Raw genomic sequence first — 21,719 nt, 5'->3', positions numbered from 1 at the left:
CAGGTCTACTGACACCGGGAAAAACGGCCAATTATCTGTTTTTAGCAGGTTTACTTGTGTTTAAAAACCCTGTGTAACAGTTAAAAATACACTTTATTAATTATTGTTTACAAATTGTGTTTATGAAAATTATTTGTAACTTAATTAAATTACTTTGAGAGTTTGTAAATTTTATCTCTATGAATTACTTTTATTTATCGTTATTTTATTTTATTTTTTCTGTAAACTGCCTCTTCGATATCTCCTGGGCTTCCGTAGCTCCTCCCTCCTCCCCCTCTCAGTCAGTTACGTTTTGCGTTACTGAGGGTAAGTTTTGAAGTTTTGTGTCAAACTGCTGCCACTATATTCTATTGTTTTCTCTGGAAATTGAGTCATTTATGTTGAGACCTTTAGTGAATGTTGTTTACTGTAAAGTGTTGTTATATAATCAGGTTTGTTTTTTTTTTGTTGCTTTAACTGCTAATTTAAGTTTTATAGAAGTGTTTATTTTTACGGAAGTCGCTCCGTGTGATGTGACGAAAGCAGTAAAAATATGATTTAACATGTTTAGGGGCAGAAGTGCAGATGGGAGAGTTCAGAAAACTTTAGATATGTTTCATGTCTTTCTGCAGGTGTGTGTTTTTCTTTGTTAAAGCTGCAGTAGAATTTTTGAGTCTCATCTGAGTTTGGTTTCGTTTTCTCGTCCTGAGCTCCTCCCACCACACCAGCAGCACGCGCTTCATGAGCGCGCGCAACAGTTTCCGGAAGTGATCAGACATCAGCTGTGTGTAATAAAACACCGACAGAGGAGAGAAACTACATTTAAAAACATCAAGGTTCAGTGTGAAGAGACAGAAGAACTGAGATGTGAACATAAAGAGACTTTTCAAATCGTCTTTCTCTCTGCTCTCCTGCTCACATGAGCTCACAATCACAACACTCGCTTGTTTTAGGGGAGAAAAGGAGCCTCAACATGGTTTCATGATATAAGCGGTCATGAAAATGAAACTCAGCAGCAACAAGGTTTGACTCGCGGCCAGAAATGTCCGAACAAAAGCACAGTGTCAGTAACTGTGTGTCACTCGGTGCATTAGAGATGAAGCAGAATCACATGTGAGCAACGATAACCTGAAGAGATGGAGGCAGTTTTCAGAACCAGGCGCTGCAAACACCTGACTGTCACCTGATCAGTGAGCTGACAGGTTTTGACTGGTTCTTAAATTTGACAGCAAACATCATGCGTTGTATAAAATACAAATTTTCTGTGTAATTGTAATATTTAATGCTGGATATATGAGTTATATTAGTCTGATATTGTACAATTAAGTTTTAATCTGTCAACAAGACTTATCAAAAGAACCTTTTCAAAGTGCTTTACAAGGCAGATAAAAGAACAGATGGTCCATGTAACAGAATTGGGATCTGTTTCAACTAAAATCAGTGATCAAGAACAAACTTTATTACTTCAGCTGTGAACGTGGTCTGCAGACTTCAGGTAACCTACAGGTGATCTAACAGGATGTTAGTGTCTCTTCCTGTATGTTCTCTGAAGTCTGCTGGAAACTGTCCGACTTAACTGCAGCTTTTTGTCTCCACCTTTTGCTGCGTCCGTCTGATCTCTTCTACTCTCCAGGCGAGGCGCAGTTCATCTCAAACGAGCCGATTGTTTCATGAAGCACTGCTGCAGAGGAGCTGAGAGGCAGGAGGAAAAATAAATCCACTTTTTACATCTCAAAAGCTTCAAAAACAAACTCTGAGCTCTCCTCTGGTTGGTCTGCGGCTCCTTGATTTCTTTGTTGTTGCTGCAGAAGTTTGAAGCAGGAGTGAAGATAAATCTTCTTTTTAATCCCAAAAGTTTGAAACATTGACTCTGAGAAACTCTGACAGTAAAGTAGCTGCATCACAGTGACTCTGGTGTCTTTTTCCTCCAGAAGCTCCAGTCTGCTGCAGACCCTCCTCTGCAGAGCTCCTCAGATCTGAGCAGCTGTTATAAAGTTATAAGTTATAATTGTTGTTTCTGTTGTCACTCCACCTCATGTACTGTTGTATTTCAGCCACAAGGTGGCACTGTTTTCCCTGGAATGAATGTAGTTTTTCATGATTTTGAGGATATTTGCTGTTGAAATATGCTGTTTGTTAAATGTTTTCTGGTAACATTTCATATCACTTGACAGACTGATGTGTAAAATGATTTAAAAATGTGATGTAATGTTAAGATAATGAATTGATTTGCACACTGAGAAAAACATGTGAAACACTCAGTGCTGTTTTGCATCACGGAGCCAGACGTGCAGATGAGAGTCCAGAAGACTTTAAATATGTTTTATATCTTCTGCAGGAGCCAATAAATGCCAGAAAATAGTCCACATGTTGTCGTCTGTCATGTCTGTCCATACACCTGTTACACCTGCAGACACACTAATAGATCAAACTTCTTCCCTGATTCTTTGTGATCTCACAGTCAGTGTCACTGTTTTACCTCCCAGACTGACTGAAGTCCAGAAGATGAAGAGGACAGATGAAGACGAGGACAGAGCAGAGTCTCCAGTGTCCAGCTGTCTGTCTATGAAGAGTGACCGGTCCAAAGATCATCCTCTATTCTTCAGTAATGAACCTGAACCCTCAGACTCACAGTAAGAGAAATGATTCTGACTCTTTCAGTGTTTGTTGCTGATGTTTTTCCAGTTGCACAGTAACACTAGGCTTCAGGATCAAATTACATTTTCTGTACACGTCAACACGAACCATACTCCCCTTCTCTGTCTCTCACTGGGGGAGTACACTACATTTCAACAATATCAAATTAATACTCTGACAAAAAACTCATTTTAGAGCAACATCTAGTAGCCAGAGTAACCAGATCAAACTGGTTTCCTGATTCTTGTGTCCTGAGCTCACGGTCAGTGTTTCTGTTTTACCTCCCAGACTGTCTGAAGTCCAGAAGATGAGGAGGACAGATGAAGACGAGGACAGAGCAGAGTCTCCAGCGTCCAGCTGTCTGTCTATGAAGAGTGACCAGTCCAAAGAATATCCTCCAGCCTTCAGTACTGAACCTGAACCCTCAGACTCACAGTAAGAGACTTTTTTTTACTGTAAACTGAACTAATGGAAGATGAAGTATTGAGGATGAAGACAAAATGTCTCATCTGAATCTGTGGATGAACTTTTGGATGCGTGCAGACTGACTGTCAACAAAAGGCATCAAGCTCCTGTAGAGATGGAGCCAATCAACTTGCTGCTGGTCACAGTACAGTGTGAGTCCAGACCATCGGTCTGTGACCTGCTGTGTGGAAAAAGCTGCAGTGAAGTTGCACAGTAGCGTGTGTCAGTCACAAAATATGAGGCGCAAAATGTGAAAACTGTGAGAGGAAACTAATGTAAGTGAGAAACGTTGAAGGAATTAAGGTGCATGAGAGAGAACGAGATGAACAGTGAAGTTTCTTGATGTCAGGTTTGTAATTTAGTTTTAGTTTTTAGTTTTTAGAGAAGTGTGTCAGTAACCAGGATGTAATGTAACCTGACTCCTCAACAGAATAACATGAAGTTACACATCTTCTCTTTTGCAGCAGAAGATAAACACACGCTACACGTGGTATAACATGTATTACTTTGCACTTTATTTTGCTCAATCTTCTCAAACTTCTTCTAACTTGTGACCAGCACCAAAGTCATCCTAAAGGTCATCATAAAAATCTCCAGATCAAACCCCAGGACCTCCCTTAGCAGGTCTTTGTTTTTGTCTGGTCTCACATCCTTCTCACCTTTTTCCTCTCTAACCAGTTTGCATGTCTGCTCTCTTTATTGGAGGATTTTTACTGTGATAACAAACTACAGGCAGATCATCAAATGTTTGATCAAACAGACAGATTGGAAAAGTAGCTCAGGTTTATGAAAACTAAAATGAAGCAAACATTTTTATTACAAACTTAAAGTTGAATTTAAACAGAAATGTAACGAGACTTTTACTGTTCTCTGTGACCATCTGAGCTTCTAGACAGTGTCGGACAAATCTTCATATTTTTCAGCAACATTAAACAAATTATTTTAGTTAAAAGTAAAAGAAATGTCTTCACAGAGAGAGAAAGGGGAGTCCTGTTGCAGGACATCCTGTAAGATCCAGTCTCTACCAACTGTGGACACTGGTTCTGCACCTCATACTGGGACCAGTCTGGAGACTCCTGTCCTCAGTGTGGAAAAAGATCCAGGACATGACCTGGACTGCAGACAGCCAATCAGACCAGGACAGTACAGATTAAGATTAAAGATCTGGCTGCTGATGTTTTCATGTCTGAAAACAGGATTGTCTGTTATATTAGAGGGACATTTATTGTGTCATGGACATGAAAATTATATATTGAAAAAAATATCTGGTGTCTCACTCTGTTTATTTTCAGAATATTTTCAGCAGATCGTGGTCTGCAGGAGGTTTTAGATGAACATAAGATCAGTCTGAGGAGGAGATGTGAACGTGTGACTGAAGGAACTGATGGAACAGGAAGTGGAACCCTCCTCAACAGGATCTACACTGAGCTCTACATCACAGAGGGACAGAGTGAAGAGGTTAATACCCAACATGAGGTGAGACAGCTGGAGACAACGTCCAAGAAAGAGACCCTCCATGAGACTCCAATCAAGTGCCAGGACATCTTTAAAGTCTTACCTGACCAACAGAGACACATCAGAGTCGTTCTGACCAACGGCGTCGCTGGAGTTGGAAAAACCTTCTCAGTGCAGAAGTTCACTCTGGACTGGGCAGAGGGTTTGGAAAACCAAGATGTCAGTCTGCTGATTCTGCTTTCGTTCAGGGAGCTGAACTTGATCAAAGATGAGCAGTACAGTCTTCTGAGTCTGCTCCATGTTTTCCATCCAACATTACAGAAGGTCACAGCAGAGAAGCTGGCTGTCTGTAAACTTGTGTTCATCTTTGACGGCCTGGATGAAAGCAGACTTTCACTGGATTTCAACAACAGTCAGGTTGTGTCTGATGTCACACAGAAGTCATCAGTCAACGTGCTGCTGACAAACCTCATCAAGGGGAATCTGCTTCCCTCAGCTCTCATCTGGATAACTTCCAGACCTGCAGCAGCCAATCAGATCCCTCCTTCATGTGTTGACAGGGTAACAGAAGTACAAGGCTTCACTGATGACCAGAGGGAGGAGTACTTCAGGAGGAGGTCCAGTGATGAAGATCTGTCCAGCAGAATCATCTCACACATCAAGACATCCAGGAGCCTCCACATCATGTGTCGAGTCCCAGTCTTCTGCTGGATCACTGCTACAGTTCTGGAAGACATGTTGACTACAGAGCAGAGAGGAGAGCTGCCCAAGACCCTGACTGACCTGTACTCACACTTCCTGCTGGTTCAGACAAAGAGGAAGAAGAACAAGTACCATGAGGGACATGAGACGAGTCCACAGGAGCTGATGGAGGCTGACAGGGAAGTTCTTCTGAAGCTGGGGAGGCTGGCGTTTGAACATCTGGAGGAAGGAAACATCATGTTCTACCAAGAAGACCTGGAGCGATGTGGTCTGGATGTCACAGAGGCCTCGGTGTACTCAGGAGTTTGTACAGAGATCTTCAAAAGAGAGAGTGTGATCTTCCAGAAAACAGTCTACTGCTTTGTTCATCTGAGCGTTCAGGAGTTTCTGGCTGCAGTCTACATGTTCCACTGTTACACCAACAGGAACACACAGGTACTGAAGGCTTTTCTAAAAACAAAGCCTGTTCTGAAGAAGATTGTTAAACATTTTAGAAACAATGATCTCCATGACTCATCCCTGGATGTCTTTCTGAGGAGAGTCATGAAGAAATCCCTCCACAGTAAAAATGGTCACCTGGACCTGTTTGTCCGCTTCCTTCATGGCCTCTCTCTGGAGTCCAACCAGAGACTCTTAGGAGGCCTGCTGGGTCAGACAGACAACAGTCCAGAAATCATCCAGAGAGTCATCAACAACCTGAAGGAGATGAACAGTGATGAAATCTCTCCTGACAGAAGCATCAACATCTTCCACTGTCTGATGGAGATGAACGACCGCTCAGTACATCAGGAGATCCAAGAGTTCCTGAAGTCAGAGAACAGATCAGAGAAGGAACTCTCTGAGATCCACTGCTCAGCTCTGTCCTACATGCTGCAGATGTCAGAGCAGGTTCTGGATGACTTTGACTTGAGGAGGTACAACACATCAGACCAGGGACGACTGAGACTGATTCCAGCTGTGAGGAACTGCAGAAAGGCTGAGTAAGTCCAGATGTGATTATCAACACTCTGAATCAACGTAAAGCTTAAGTCATCAATATTAGAGTAAAGACACACTTAACAGACATGTACTTTATAAAATGTGCACAACAGAAATGTTTGCTTAAACTGAACCTATTTTTTAAATAATCATATGTGTTAGACTACAGATGTCTGCAAAAATCATTTTTGTGTTGATACATATAAGCTACTGAACAAGTCTTCTCTCATCTTCTGTTTCTTTAATGGAGGTTTGATACAAATCCAGCAGAAAAACCTTTTTTGTGCTGAAAATGTTTTGACAGACATCATTTTATCACAACAGTCATGTTTGATTTTTACAGAGGATCCAGTGTCTGCACTCTCTTTATATAATGTGTCTGTTTGTTATATAGTACAAACATGTCATATCTGAGATCTGCTGGAACTAACAGCACTTGAAATTTAAGTTTTTTTCATTATTGCTATTTTATTTTTTCCCAGCAGTTTCTGAGATATTTCCTATTAAAGCTGTGGTAGACTATTTTTTTGCATCAATGATCAATAATTCCATAATAACCTTTCAACATATTGTAAATCAGGTGGTCTGAGACAGAACTAGACTTCTGCACCTCCTCTTGACTCTGTTTTCAGGCTTTAGTGAATCTGGTCTGTGACGGTAGACTTCAACTAATGAACTAATCCTACAGTTTACAGTGAGATCATTAGTCTGTCTGTCCATGTTGACTGCTGACTGGAGGAGAAATGGATTTGATTTGATTTGATTTGATTTGTGCCGACTTGCATTTCCATCAGCACTTTGATCGTGTTGAGCTGCAGCGACTATGAACCATAAAATGATAGAACAATCTTTACTAATGATACTTGTTCTGAAGATATCACTGAACACATGCTCAGCCACTAGGGGGCGTGGCCGTGGACTCCATAGAGAGGTGTTTGTCTGAGCAGACCAGCTGCAGTTGTAGACTTGGTGGCGCAGTTTTCATTGTGTGTTTTGGTTTGGGTGCGGGTCCATCCTGACTGAGGTTGTGGGCATTCTCAACTCAAGCCCTTAGGCTATGCATCATCTGATTTGGTGGACCCAAATCCAGTTACTTCCAACTTATTTGCTGATGGGGCGGCTAGACCCCTCCCTACCGCAGGTAGCGTACCATGACTCAGAGTTGCTTAGCCGTCGTCACTGGAGCACTTGTCAAGTGCTGTCTGTCCATTTTTGGACCCAATTCCTCCGCCACTACCTGCCCACACTGCAAACTCAGTCCAAGTGGCAGTTGGCAATAGTAATAGACTTGATACTGCAAATTTGCTGGAGCAAGTTTGGGGGCGGCTGTTCTGAAGATATCACTGAACATGTGCATCTGCGGGCTCAGCCACTAGGGGGCGTGGCCACGGACTCTGTAGAGCGGTGTTTGTGTGAGCAGACCAGCTGCAGTTGCAGACTTGGTGGCGCAGTTTTCATTGTGTGTTTTGGTTTGGGTGCAGTGCAGTTTTGGAGACAGTCGATCCACTGTTGTGTTCCTGTGTGCGTCCAGAGACAAGTGAGTTGTGATATTACATTATCTGTTGTGTTGTCATTGCACTGTTATGTTTATATTAGCACATCTCACACGTTCTTACTGCCTTTAATTTGTGTAGAAAGAGTTTCTGCATGGTTATTTAAGTTCCTGGTGAAAGCCTGTATTAAACAAGTCCACTGTAAAGAATAGATGGCTGTTATCTATGTTAGCTTATGTATTTGTTAGCTTGTGTGCTGTAATACTAGAGGGTATAACTTAGTGTAAATCTGTTGCTATTGCTTGTGCCAAAAGTGAGCTATTGTTAATAGTTTCATTGTATTGTTTGTATTTCAGAACCACATACACAAATACTGCTACATTAAGGAGAAGTAAGCTGATCAACAGTCTCAAGATTCATTAGTACACCAAGTCTTGAGGGAACACATGCATTCTAACAGATGCACACTCTGCGATTATAACTGAGAGTAACCAGCTAATAATTATTGAGCCTCCAGAACAATGCTAATGATGCAATATTAGTCCTACATTTAATGTGAGATGAAAAGCAGATGGAGTGACATAAGATGCATGAAAGATGCACAAAATCCACACAAGGACGTGACTGAGGTAAATAGATAGAAGGGCAGTTACAGTCTGCAGTCATTTTACAGCTCATTGAACATTGTGTCAAAATAAAGTTGAACAAACACAAATCACAGCAGCCTGTTCATCAAAATATGACACATTATAGTCATTTGTCAGACATTTTTGTCTATTAGCAGTTCATTATGTTGCTTAAAGACACTTTGACATGTGGAGCTCAAGTTTCAAAGCAGAAACCTTTTGATCAGGGACTGACCAGCTGAGCTCATCATCATTTACTTTGTGATGCAAAATGCTCTCAGTCTATTTTTATCATTGTCACATGTTATCATACTCTTAAATATTTTCTCTGTCATCACAGACTTTCTGACTGTGGACTCTCAGAGACTCACTGTGAAGTCGTGGCCTCAGTTCTGAAGTCTGACTCCTCCCATCTGAGACATCTGAACCTGAGTAACAACAAGAACCTGCAGGATTCAGGAGTGAAGCGTCTGTGTTCTGGACTGAAGAGTCCAAACTGTAGACTGGAGACTCTGGGGTCAGTTCATCATTTGTTCTTTTCCACTTTATATTTACCAAATTTAAATCCATAAGAGAAGCTTTAAATTTCCTTCAGTTCTCTTGTTTTCTGTGTTTGTCTGAACTCTTTTTTAAAGTTTTTAGTCTGAATAGTTTGACTCTGAATTTAGTCTGTAATCAAACTGGATTCATTTTAGTAAGAAAACTGTCTGACTTATCCTTCATTGAGCTGCAAAATGAAATAAAGATTTGTTATTTTGGTTACATGTGACACATCTGTAACAAACAGAAGAAGCTTTCAGGAATAATGTCTTTTTATTTTATTATCATTATTATTTTGGAATATTTTCTTTTGCTTCTTCAAAACCAAACATGTAACCAACAAGTGACAGAACAAAGTCAACAAGACAATAAAGAAATTCAAATGAAAATCAAACAGATACCATCCACAATGACAGCAAAATAATGTAGCTAAAGAAAACATGAAGAGACACGGAGCAACATCTCACTTCAAGGATCATGTTGTCAAACATCCTCAATACAGGAAGACAAGACAGAGACACAATCAATCTGGAACATCAAGAGTTTTTTCTAAAATTCAAAAAGAGTTTCCATATGTTGAAAACTGTTTTCCTTTTGTTCCTCAAGCAGCAGGTTATTTTCTCTGGAGTTATACAGCTGATCAGTTCAGAGAGCCACATTCCCTCTGGGAGAGTGGCGTCTCATTTACATTTGAACACAATCCTTATTTTTGTGACGGTCAACAAAATTGTGTCTTTGTAAATAACCTTCCAACACAGTATTTTATCAGAACTTCTACATTTATCCATAAAGCTAGCAGGTAACATTTCAGATGTGGAGAAGATCCATCTGTCTTTGCTCAGAGCTCATTTGATCCAGTAATGAAGATGACTGAAGATTAAAGTCACAGTCAGTCAGCTGTGTGTTGATAACAGTGGTGATGATCACAGTCTAAATCTGAGGATTTAAATGAGAGACTCAGAAGTGTTTGGACAGATTAAAGAGTTTTCTTAAGTTTTGTTTTTACCTAAAGTATTATTTATTTCATCAAGTCTTATTTATTTCATATTCACCATGTTGGAATTCTATAGGAGACATCTGTCTTAGGTTTTTTTCATAAAATGACACATGATTGTTTAAAAAAAGAACATGAAAGTAAGAAAAGTAACAAAAACTGATCTGATAATTATTACAGACTTGACTGAGATCAGCAGCATGTTATTATTCTGTATTGATATTTATAGGTGTATGAATGTTGTGCTGATATTTGTGTGACTTCTGTAGAAGACTGACGTTATGATGATCCCTAATAACACAATAACAAAGTCACTCTGCTCATTTTAGAGAAAAGCTCATTGATTAGGACAAAATAATGTTGAGCTGCACATTGAAAACCTGAACACATCTCACTGTATTATAAATTAATTTTTATCTACATCATTTATTCTTTATTCAGATTGTGGGACTGCAGTTTGTCAGAGATCAGCTGTTCTTCTCTGGTCTCAGCTCTGAAGTCCAACCCCTCCCATCTGACAGAGCTGGACTTGAGCGGAAACAAGCTGCAGGATTCAGGAGTGAAGCTGCTGTGTGATTTTCTGGAGAGTCCACACTGTAGACTGGAGAAACTGGGGTCAGACACTATTTTTTACTTCTGTTCTGAGATTAATATGATGTGAAAGTTGTGTTGACACTAAACTGCAGACAGAAGGCTGACATACTGTATCTTCATCTGAATGTCAAAGTCTGTTTTCTTCTTCAGTGGTTTAGTTCATTGACTGTGGCAGAGAAATGTTGAGCTGCACATTTAAAACCTTCATATAACAAGAAAAATCTTGATTTTCATCTCATGTTCTCCATCATGATTTTGTTTAAACAATTTTTAATATCTATAATATCTAAATACAATGAATAAAGGAATAACCTTTCAACTATCAGACAATAACAAATATATTCAGTATTTGTGTTTTCCAACATATTTATGAATCTATATGATTCTTATACTGACTGAATAGTTTAAACTGAAGATGCTTTGATTTTATGACTGCAGTATTAAATATTAAGGGAAGAATAATAAGAAATATTGTAGATGTTTTTTGTTCACATTCCCCCAAAATTTCTCCTGACATATTTGGCATCTTTGAATCGACTGGTGGAGCTGCGTCTTTATTGAAGTAGCAGCATGTTGTCAATAATATTAATGAGAACCCTTTAACTTTTTGTATTTTACAATTTTGAACCTGTTGGGTTCAGATGTTTGAAGTTTCCATTTTCTGAACGTCCATTTTCTAAATCTCGTTCAGCTCTGAACAGATTATTAAACACTGAATGATTTCAAACAGGAACATTTTCTAAATCTGTCTGACATCATTTATTCTTTATTCAGATTGAGGGGCTGCAGTTTGTCAGAGATCAGCTGTTCTTCTCTGGCCTCAGCTCTGAAGTCCAACCCCTCCCATCTGACAGAGCTGTGGCTGTGGGGAAACAATCTGCAGTATTCAGACGTGAAGCGTCTGTCTGATCTTGTGGAGAGTCCACACTTTGCTCTGAAGACTCTGAGGTCAGTAGAAAGTTGGAGTCAGTCCCTGCTGGTTTCATCAATATTGTATTAAACACAATCAGTGTCAAAGCAAAGATCCAGTATTTCCTGCTTTCATCAGTGAAGCTGTGAGAGGAGAATGGTGACGGGCTTCAGGATTGGACAGAAAGACAGAGAGAGAGAGAACAGTCAGCCAATCAGATGAGCCAGAAGCTTGTTGTGATCATGTGTTTGAGTTGATGTGAAGACGACTGTTGTTGTTGTGTTCATGTCTACAGGAAATAAAGCTGGATTACAGCTGACAGCATTACAAGATGTACAGAGACAGAGGTCCTCATTCATCAAACTGTTGTTCCATCAAATCTGATCTCAAACTGTTTGTTCTCTCATGTCGACACTAAAGAATCGATCAGTTCATCTTTGTCACAGCTCTACTCAGCACTTTATTTCCACTGTGTACTTGAGTGAAATGTGCAGAGTCAACAGACCTGATGCTCAAAGTCTGTGCAGGTCTGTGAGCTTCAGTCCAACACGTCAACATGAGAGCTGAAAGGAAGCAGCTACGCTCCACAGCTGCTCCACTTCTGGTCTGAACAGGACTGAAGTCCCTGCTGGTCTTTATACTGGATGTGCTGCTTCACTGACTGACAGCTGATGAAGGGAGTCTCTGTAAACACTGATTTATCACCTCTGTTCTCTGTCTTCTTCTCTCATCAGCTGGAAGCTGTGATCTCTGTCAGAGTGATGATGATGATGAAGGAGTTTGTGTTGAGAGGATCAGCTGTGTCCTGATGATCCAGAGAGGCTGAAGCAGCAGCAGCAGCAGCAGCAGCAGCAGCAGCAGCAGCAGCAGCTTGTGTGTGGACAGACTCTGACTGGGTCGTGTTACTGGGAGGTGGAGTGGAGAGGAGAGCTTCATCCAGCACTGACTGACAGAGGAATCACAACAGGTGGAGGTGACTGTCAGTGCTGCAGTCTGAACACCATCATCCCTGTGTGTTCCTCTGGATCATGTGACAGAGGATCATCAGTGTGTGTGGACTGCTCTGCTGCTGCTCTGTCCTAAACAAACATTGAACTCAGTCAGTGAAGATTCTGCATTAATTTTAACGTCAATCAGGAAAACAAAAACAGATTTTCTGACCCAGAATAGAAATTTCAAAGGACACAGCAGCTGGACGGTTGATGTCAGAGTAGACTGTATATATATATGTATGTATTTATAGAGAGTAGATCTTTTTCTATTACATCCCAACTGATTGGTTCAGTTTTCTGCAATAACTAAAAGAACCACAAAGTCTGATGATAATTATCTGTGGATTTGTCACTATGAACAAACTCTGTCACATTCAAATCATTTAATTTGTTGTAAATGAAATATATATATTAAAATCACTTTAAGTTACTGAAATATGTCATATTTTGGTGAAAATCCAGAGCTGTCTTAAATCAAAACATGCTCTGACTTGTTATATATCTTTTGACATCAAATAAACAAAAACATCTTCAGTGTCATCAGTGATTAAGATCATGTACATGTATATATTTGTTCTGTTTTCTTATATTGTTACAGTTTGTAATAAAAACCATTCAAAGTTAAAGTTTTGATCATTACCACCAATGTCAGGTTTCTCATATTTTAACAGATAAATATTTGTTTGTAAGGAAAAGAAGTCGATAAAACCTGAATAAAGTCTTTGGCTGCAGAGGAAAAGTTCATAAAGTCATTAAAATCAGAAGAAATAATTTTCCAGTGTGAACAGTGATGCATCACTCTGTTTGGTTTTACCTGTACGGTGATCTGGACCTGTTTCTTAGAGCAGATTTACTCTGTCAGCAACTCTGTAAAGAAAATATGGGACACATGCTGAGACACAGTCAATGTGTCATTTTATTAAAGTTGTGTCATTCTTGCAGAAAATAAAAATTGTGTATAAAGACATCAAAACAGATGTTTTGTCAGAAAACAGGTCATATAAGAAGCATCTTAGAGTAAAACTACCTAAATGTACCTCAGTTATATATTGTGGATTTATTTTATATATAAAACCTGCATGTTGTCATTGTAGAGATTTGATTGGCTGAACAAAGTGACAATTATCCTCCTACTCTGTTCTAATTGGCTCTGTCTTTACATGGGAGAAGAGAGGCGGGCTCTTCCTTTCAACGCAGAGTCTCATTGGCTGCTGTGGACTCTGGACAGGACATGGAAGCTCCTATTGGCTCAGGTGAGGTGTCAATCAAAATGAGAACCAGGTGCTGCAGTGATGTCTGAACAGGTGGAGAAAAGAGGTGATTGGATGGAGGATCAATACTTTGTTTGGCTGTGGGGTTTTTTTCAGTGTTTGTGTGTTTATTGGTGTAAATCACATGTTTTGGACTGAATATGTCAGTGGATTGGATCGACTGGACTCTTTGGGATTAAAACAAGACAGTTTTTGTCAGTTTTGATCAACATTTGTCTGATCAGGAGAGCGTTCAGGGTGAGAGCCTCACTGATGGACACACAGCAACTCAGAGCAGTGGCACTTTGATTGATTATTTAGTTGTTTGGTCCATTAAAATGTTAAAAAATGTTGATCAAAGTCCAAGATGACGTCCTCAAATGTCTTGTTTTGTCCTCAACTCAAAGATATTCAGTTTACTGTCAGAGAGGAGCGAAGAAACCAGAAAATATTCACATTTAAGAAGCTGAAATCAATTAATTAATTAATCAATTATCAAAATAGATTCAGATTAATTTAATAGTTGATTAATCATTACAGCTAAGTGTTCTCTAAGTGCAGTTTATTGATTGATTATTTGATTTTAAAACAGTAAATGATCGTGAGTAAATGAGCTACATGTTTTGTTAAATGAAGTGAATGAAGATAATGTGGATGTTGAGGTGTGATACTCAGTGAAGTCATGATACTTATAAATACAGAAGACTTGTGGAGACAGGACACAGCTGCAGCGTCGACACTAAAGAATCGATCAGTTCATCTTTGTCACAGCTCTACTCAGCACTTTATTTCCACTGTGTACTTGAGTGAAATGTGCAGAGTCAACAGACCTGATGCTCAAAGTCTGTGCAGGTCTGTGAGCTTCAGTCCAACACGTCAACATGAGAGCTGAAAGGAAGCAGCTACGCTCCACAGCTGCTCCACTTCTGGTCTGAACAGGACTGAAGTCCCTGCTGGTCTTTATACTGGATGTGCTGCTTCACTGACTGACAGCTGATGAAGGGAGTCTCTGTAAACACTGATTTATCACCTCTGTTCTCTGTCTTCTTCTCTCATCAGATCGAAGTGGTGATCTCTGTCAGAGTGATGATGATGATGAAGGAGTTTGTGTTGAGAGGATCAGCTGTGTCCTGATGATCCAGAGAGGCTGAAGCAGCAGCAGCAGCAGCAGCAGCAGCAGCAGCAGCAGCTTGTGTGTGGACAGACTCTGACTGGGTCGTGTTACTGGGAGGTGGAGTGGAGAGGAGAGCTTCATCCAGCAGTGACTGACAGAGGAATCACAACAGGTGGAGGTGACTGTCAGTGCTGCAGTCTGAACACCATCATCCCTGTGTGTTCCTCTGGATCATGTGAATGTAAAGTGACTCTGTGGAATTGTGCTGGTTATGACAACAAAACTATACATTTACAGTAATTTGAATCCCACACAGTTTGCTTAAAGGTACTAAATTCAACATTCAGCCTCCTAAAGTACTTCCCTTCCTGAGCAGAGAATGATGTTATCCTGTGTATGGTTTTGTTGTTATTTAGTCGTCTCTGTTTAGAGGGGACAGCCACATGTGCTTTTGCATGTGTGTGGATGCTCGAGCATGTGAGTCCCTCTCTGTCTTTTATGCGTCCATTTTCAAAATGGCGGCCTGGTGAGTAACTTTTTCATATTACAGCTACACAGTCTCTAAAATAGACTTCTGAAAACACTTGAGGGAAATAGGATGTACATGAAAATATAGTAACAGAATATTGATCCAGTTATGATCAATACTGATCAGTTTGACAGTTTGATCTGAGTTTCAGGAGTCTCCTTTGGAGATGGTCGTGAACCCTAGACATGTTAAACTGTAATGAGATTTGTACCCATTGTTTCTTTATTGTCTATGTTGTACAAACTAATTATGTTTTATAATGTGACAAAATTTTGTTTAAGATCTGGGTATGTTCAGGAACAGAAAACACCTGGATATTGGTCAGGAATGATAATAGTTTGGGCTAAAATGATCACTTTCACAAGATCTTTCACTGGATCTGGGGTTTCCATCAAGATGCAAGAGCCAAAATGGCGGCTGCCTGGTTTGCAATCTTTCTTGTTTTATAACTAATTAGTCACTAAAACACTTCATTGAAAACATCTTAAGTGAGAAATAGACAATAAAGAAATAGATTCTTGATCCATATTTGATCGGCACTGGCTAGTTTTACAGTTTGAGTTTGAGTCTGTGACCATTGTGAGTTCAGACAACACTTTACCCCCAACTTTACTGAAAAAATAAAGCATGCGTTTGCTTTGGACTGAGATGCAGGTGCTCTGAGGCGACCTCTTGGGTAAATGTTGTATATAGCACCATTAAATTACTGCAAATTGATGTTAAATCTGTTTTTCTCTAGATGTCTTTGCATCACAGCGGCATGTTGGCAAATGGCGGAAAACTGACGATAACTTTACTTCTTTGGGTCTCAGTGAAAAACAGACTTTTGCTATCAAAATGGGTTTATTTCATCACAGCAACCTGCTCACTGTATATTGTCCCTTACATAACTCAGAGGCCTACACCCATCAGGTAAATGTACTGCAGTAAAAATGCTTTCAGTGTAGTGCAGTAAATGTGTAGAGTGACATTAAAATACTCAAGTGAAATACAAGTACCTCAAAATTGTGCTTGAGTGTGGTTCTTGAGTAAATGTACTCAATTATTCCCCACCACTGAAGACAATTGCTTCTGTCTCAGTAACATCACTTCTGTAACTTTAACTTATGCTACTATGACTACTGCAACTACAACTCATCCAAACTGAACCATCCGCTTCTTCATTGATCAATTTTTTTCTAAACAAGATAAGTAATTTATTATTTAATTGCCAACTATTTTGTTAGTCAATTAATCAGAGTCTTTATTTTCTCTAAATCTAATTTCTCTGATTTCAGCTTCTTCAATATGAATATTTTCTGCTTTCTTTACTCATCTCTGACAGTAAACTGAATATCTTTGAGTTGTGGACAAAACAAGACATTTGAGGACGTCATACTTGGCTTTGGGAAACACTGATTGACATTTTTCACCATTTTTTGACATTTCAGGACACATTTGCTCTGCTAACAGGATGTGGTGACATGTGGCTCAGACAACTTCTGAATGTGGCCTGAGCGTTCAGATCTCAAATGCATCCTCAGTGCGAACAGACCTGTATCTGGAGGTGTCCACTTATGACTGAACCACTCAGGACGCATGTTAATACCAGCTCTGAACAGGGTCTTTGTACTGAACATTAACAAAATTCTGTCTTTAAAGCCCTAATTCTTGGATTCTAATTCTTAAAAAAGGGAACCATTTGCATTTGAAAATCATTTAATGATTGTTTGTGGGTTAAAAAAAAAATCATGATGCAGCTGTCAATACACTGCACTCTGGGGCTTGAGGACTGTTGCTGCTGATCGCGCATCCTCCCAGTCTGAAGTGGACTGGACTTTGGACTCCCTGCAGTGACTGACCCCACTGATAGATGATAACAGCCCACTGGATGAATCAGGACGCGCAGTAGGGGCCTCATTAACCCACATCTGTGGTGCTGATAACACCCAGAAACTCAGCCTGTTACTCTCCTTCTGCTGTGTCGATTTGAAATGGACTCTGACCTGACTGACAGAACAATGCCAGTCATGCTGATTTTTTCTGTGTTGAACATTTACCTGAATCACCTGCTCAGGTGCCCCTGTGTTCTCCCTTTACTGGAAATTACTTCGAGTTTGACATTATTGTCATTATTTCACTGTCAAGGTGTCTACTTTAGTCTCCTGGGGGACTGGACTAAATGTCCAGTTTAAACAGGACGGGGCAGAGGGACATCTGAGGCGGGGTGAGTGTTAATAGTTGAATATAGTTTCAATTAGTTTTTTTTCTTCGTTTTTTTGTGACAGCACTGATGGCGACATGGGTGAAGTTATGATTTATAAAGATAAACAGATCATTGGTTTTATAGTCTCACAACTGTCATTTACATTTTCAAATTCTTTTTAAAAATGAAACACTGATATGGTAAGTGTGATATAACCACCAGTTAATAATGTGTCATCTTAGAAGTAGTGTGTTTTTCTTCAGACATTAGCTGGACACCTCAAGTAGGCTCCTGTTGAGAGAAAAAAAAAAGTACAATTCTGCCTTTGTTTTCAATTCAATTTCACTCATGTTTGATCTAATATTTAGATCAAATACACACTTGTACTTAAGGAAGATGAGTGATTTGGATGAAGACAAGGACAGAACAGAGTCTCCAGTGTCCAGCTGTCTGTCTTTGAAGAGTGACCAGTCCAGAGAGCCTCCTCTGCTCTTCAGTAATGAACCTGGACGCTCAGATACAAAGTAAGAAGCTGTTTCTACTGTAAACTGACCTGATAACTTACACTACAGCCCTGTTCTTTTATTTTTCTATATTTTTAGTCAATTACCTCTGCTCTTTACAAGTAATGATATGTATATAATGTGCCATTTCCACAGGCAGAGAGCAGAGTCTCCAGTGTCCAGCTGTCTGTCTTTGAACAGTGACCAGTCCAGAGAGCCTCCTTTACACTTCAGCAGTGATCCTGGACCCTCAGACGTAAAGAATCATGGGAGACAGTTTCTACCGTAAGCTGACCTGGAGATTCAAATTCAGATTTTTCTGTTAAACGGACAAAGCGTGTGAAGAACAAATTTATACAAACATCCTTCTAATTCATCACTGCTGCAGATGAAACTGAGTGTGAGACGTAACTTCTGAGAAAAGCAGCTGTAAAATCAAAAGACAAAAGAGCAGCAGTCTGTTAGTTTTCATTTTTCCTGTTATATCACTTTTTATCTGTTTACAGAGATAATCTTGTCACCCACCAGAGGAGCTTCATGAACTTATGTTTCCTTTTTATTTATTTTTTCTTTATAAAACTTTTTTTTTCTGGACAGCGCTGCCACTGTGTAAATGTACATTACAAACTGTGTGTAGGGAACAAACAGCCTCATCGATGCATCATGTGTACGTCTCACAGCAGAGGGAGACACAGAGAGAAAGCTCAGGACCAGTGAGGGAGAGAGAGCAAGTTTATCAGCGAAGTGTCTGAACTACACTGCCGGCTGGAGTCTATGAACAGTTTGAAACAGATAGGTTTTCACTGTACACTCCTCATCTCTATGAAATGTCTGTGGCTACATTAAAGCCAATTTCTGTATCAATATGATGAAGAAAAGATATTGTAAGTTAGTATAGTGAGAAACTTTCCCAAAACAACAACTTAGCATTTCAAAACATTGAGTTAGTATCTCAAAATAATTTGAAACGAAGTCATTAAAATAAGAAGGCTGGGGACCATTTAACTGCCAGTTACAGTATGTTTCTTATTGGCTTTTTGGGAGAACTGGAGCAGAGACTGAAAATTGTGCCCCCTTTTCCTATTCACTGAGTCAAGAATAGATTCTGAATCAAATCAGACTAAAAGGTTCCCACCCTGAAATGGAACATGTCCATCATGTGTACCCTTAATTTATCTATGTATCTATGTATCTATCTGTCTATGCACCCTCTGGCTTAAAAGCTTAAAATTTTGATTCACTGAAATGTATCACAATGCACAAATGATGCATCATAACCCTCTGAATCAGAACTGAATGATGAGGTACCAAGAAATTACGACACCTAATAAATATTGCTGTCAACATGGTAATAAACTTTGATTCAATTACAAGGTAGAGGTTTGTGATTTGACCTCTATGAAAGAATTCTGACTGGGTCGTGTTACTGGGAATGAATGAATGAATTCTTCCATTAATCCAAAACGTGGTCTCATATTCTGACAATGACATATAAATTTGATTCTGAAGTGAATTAAAAAACACTAGGATGTACATAGAAGAACCCTACACATTATGTAAAGAAAGTGTTGCATGCAAGTTGTGAGCTGTGGATTGGGTAATGCTAATGTGATGTCTGTGCCTTCATCTCCATAGAGAGAAGAAGAGGAGTCATTTTTCTGTGGAGGAGCAGCCGCCCTGCTGTGTTTTGTGTCAGGACATCCTGAGAGATCCAGTCTCTACCAGCTGTGGACACTGGTTCTGCACACAGTGTTTCACCTCATACTGGGACCAGTCTGGTTCATCAGGAGACTCCTCCTGTCCCCAGTGTAGAAAAAGATCAAGAACAAAACTTGGACTGCAGACATCCAATCAGATGGGCACTGAACAAAGTAAGACTGTACAGTTGTTTTATTGTTGTTTTTTATATTGTATTGGTGTTGGTCGCAAAATTGATCAGCAGATTCTCACATTTTTTCTTTTCTTTCCACAGATAGTAGTCTGCAGAAATTGTTAAATGGACATAAGATCAGTCTGAGGAGGAGATGTGAACGTGTGACTGAAGGAACTGATGGAACAGGAAGTGGAACCCTCCTCAACAGGATCTACACTGAGCTCTACATCACAGAGGGACAGAGTGAAGAGGTTAATACCCAACATGAGGTGAGACAGCTGGAGACAACGTCCAAGAAGAAGACCCTCCATGAGACTCCAATCAGATGCCAGGACATCTTTAAAGTCTTACCTGACCAACAGAGACACATCAGAGTCGTTCTGACCAACGGCGTCGCTGGAGTTGGAAAAACCTTCTCAGTGCAGAAGTTCACTCTGGACTGGGCAGAGGGTTTGGAAAACCAAGATGTCAGTCTGCTGATTCTGCTTTCGTTCAGGGAGCTGAACTTGATCAAAGATGATCAGTACAGTCTTCTCAGTCTGCTCCATGTTTTCCATCCAACATTACAGAAGGTCACAGCAGAGAAGCTGGCTGTCTGTAAACTTGTGTTCATCTTTGACGGCCTGGATGAAAGCAGACTTTCACTGGATTTCAACAACAGTCAGGTTGTGTCTGATGTCACACAGAAGTCATCAGTCAACGTGCTGCTGACAAACCTCATCAAGGGGAATCTGCTTCCCTCAGCTCTCATCTGGATAACTTCCAGACCTGCAGCGGCCAATCAGATCCCTCCTTCATGTGTTGACAGGGTAACAGAAGTACGAGGCTTCACTGATGACCAGAAGGAGGAGTACTTCAGGAGGAGGTCCAGTGATGAAGATCTGTCCAGCAGAATCATCTCACACATCAAGACATCCAGGAGCCTCCACATCATGTGTCTGATCCCAGTCTTCTGCTGGATCACTGCTACAGTTCTGGAGGACATGTTGACTACAGAGCAGAGAGGAGAGCTGCCCAAGACCCTGACTGACCTGTACTCACACTTCCTGCTGGTTCAGACAAAGAGGAAGAAGAACAAGTACCATGAGGGACATGAGACGAGTCCACAGGAGCTGATGGAGGCTGACAGGGAAGTTCTTCTGAAGCTGGGGAGGCTGGCGTTTGAACATCTGGAGGAAGGAAACATCATGTTCTACCAAGAAGACCTGGAGCGATGTGGTCTGGATGTCACAGAGGCCTCGGTGTACTCAGGAGTTTGTACAGAGATCTTCAAAAGAGAGAGTGTGATCTTCCAGAAAACAGTCTACTGCTTTGTTCATCTGAGCGTTCAGGAGTTTCTGGCTGCAGTCTACATGTTCCACTGTTACACCAACAGGAACACACAGGTACTGGAGGACTTCTTGGGGGATTTCTTCTTGAGGAGAGCCATGGAGAAATCTCTTGAAAGTAAGAATGGACACCTGGACCTGTTTGTCCGCTTCCTTCATGGCCTCTCTCTGGAGTCCAACCAGAGACTCTTAGGAGGCCTGCTGGGTCGGACAGACAACAGTCCAGAAATCATCCAGAGAGTCATCAACAACCTGAAGGAGATGAACAGTGATGAAATCTCTCCTGACAGAAGCATCAACATCTTCCACTGTCTGATGGAGATGAACGACCGCTCAGTACATCAGGAGATCCAAGAGTTCCTGAAGTCAGAGAACAAATCAAAGAAGAAACTGTCTGAGATCCACTGCTCAGCTCTGTCCTACATGCTGCAGATGTCAGAGCAGGTTCTGGATGAGTTGGACTTGAAGAAGTACAACACATCAGACCAGGGACGACTGAGACTGATTCCAGCTGTGAGGAACTGCAGAAAGGCTGAGTAAGTCCAGGTGTCATCAACATCAAATTTAGCAAA

The 21,719-nt window shown here is 40.4% G+C and overlaps 2 protein-coding genes and 1 pseudogene across 8 annotated transcripts; all 3 read left to right on the top strand.

Annotated features, from left to right (window-relative positions):
- The first annotated feature begins 751 nt into the window (after positions 1-751).
- LOC146307887 (protein NLRC3-like) lies at positions 752-16,247 on the top strand. Of its 7 annotated transcripts, XR_014772707.1 has the most exons (8): positions 2,065-2,612; positions 2,905-3,051; positions 4,374-6,218; positions 8,676-8,852; positions 10,311-10,484; positions 11,238-11,411; positions 12,108-12,246; positions 14,772-16,247. XR_014772707.1 is itself a non-coding variant. In XM_084747333.1 (7 exons), the coding sequence occupies exons 2-7, from the start codon at positions 2,485-2,487 to the stop codon at positions 11,461-11,463; spliced, it is 2,697 nt and encodes an 898-aa protein (XP_084603459.1). In that variant the 5' UTR covers positions 752-815; positions 2,466-2,484; the 3' UTR covers positions 11,464-12,101. The 7 variants fall into 7 exon arrangements, 6 of the variants coding, with proteins under 6 accessions (XP_084603459.1, XP_084603455.1, XP_084603457.1 ...); XM_084747333.1 differs by lacking the exons at positions 12,108-12,246; positions 14,772-16,247 and adding an exon at positions 752-815 and having other exon boundaries at positions 2,466-2,612; positions 11,238-12,101; XM_084747331.1 differs by lacking the exon at positions 12,108-12,246 and having other exon boundaries at positions 2,064-2,612; positions 14,675-16,247.
- Positions 16,248-17,839: 1,592 nt separating this feature from the next.
- LOC146307886 (uncharacterized) lies at positions 17,840-20,624 on the top strand (annotated as a pseudogene).
- LOC146307885 (NLR family CARD domain-containing protein 3-like) lies at positions 20,501-21,687 on the top strand. The gene has a single exon (XM_084747354.1). The coding sequence runs from the start codon at positions 20,752-20,754 to the stop codon at positions 21,685-21,687; it is 936 nt and encodes a 311-aa protein (XP_084603480.1). The 5' UTR covers positions 20,501-20,751.
- The last annotated feature ends 32 nt before the right edge of the window (positions 21,688-21,719 follow it).

The sequence above is a fragment of the Lutjanus erythropterus genome, chromosome 21 (assembly GCF_056507025.1).
Source record: "Lutjanus erythropterus isolate fLutEry1 chromosome 21, fLutEry1.hap2, whole genome shotgun sequence".
Lineage (NCBI taxonomy): Eukaryota > Metazoa > Chordata > Actinopteri > Lutjaniformes > Lutjanidae > Lutjanus > Lutjanus erythropterus.
The sequence above is the reverse complement of the archived record's forward strand: the minus strand, read 5'-3'. Positions and strand labels throughout refer to the sequence as shown.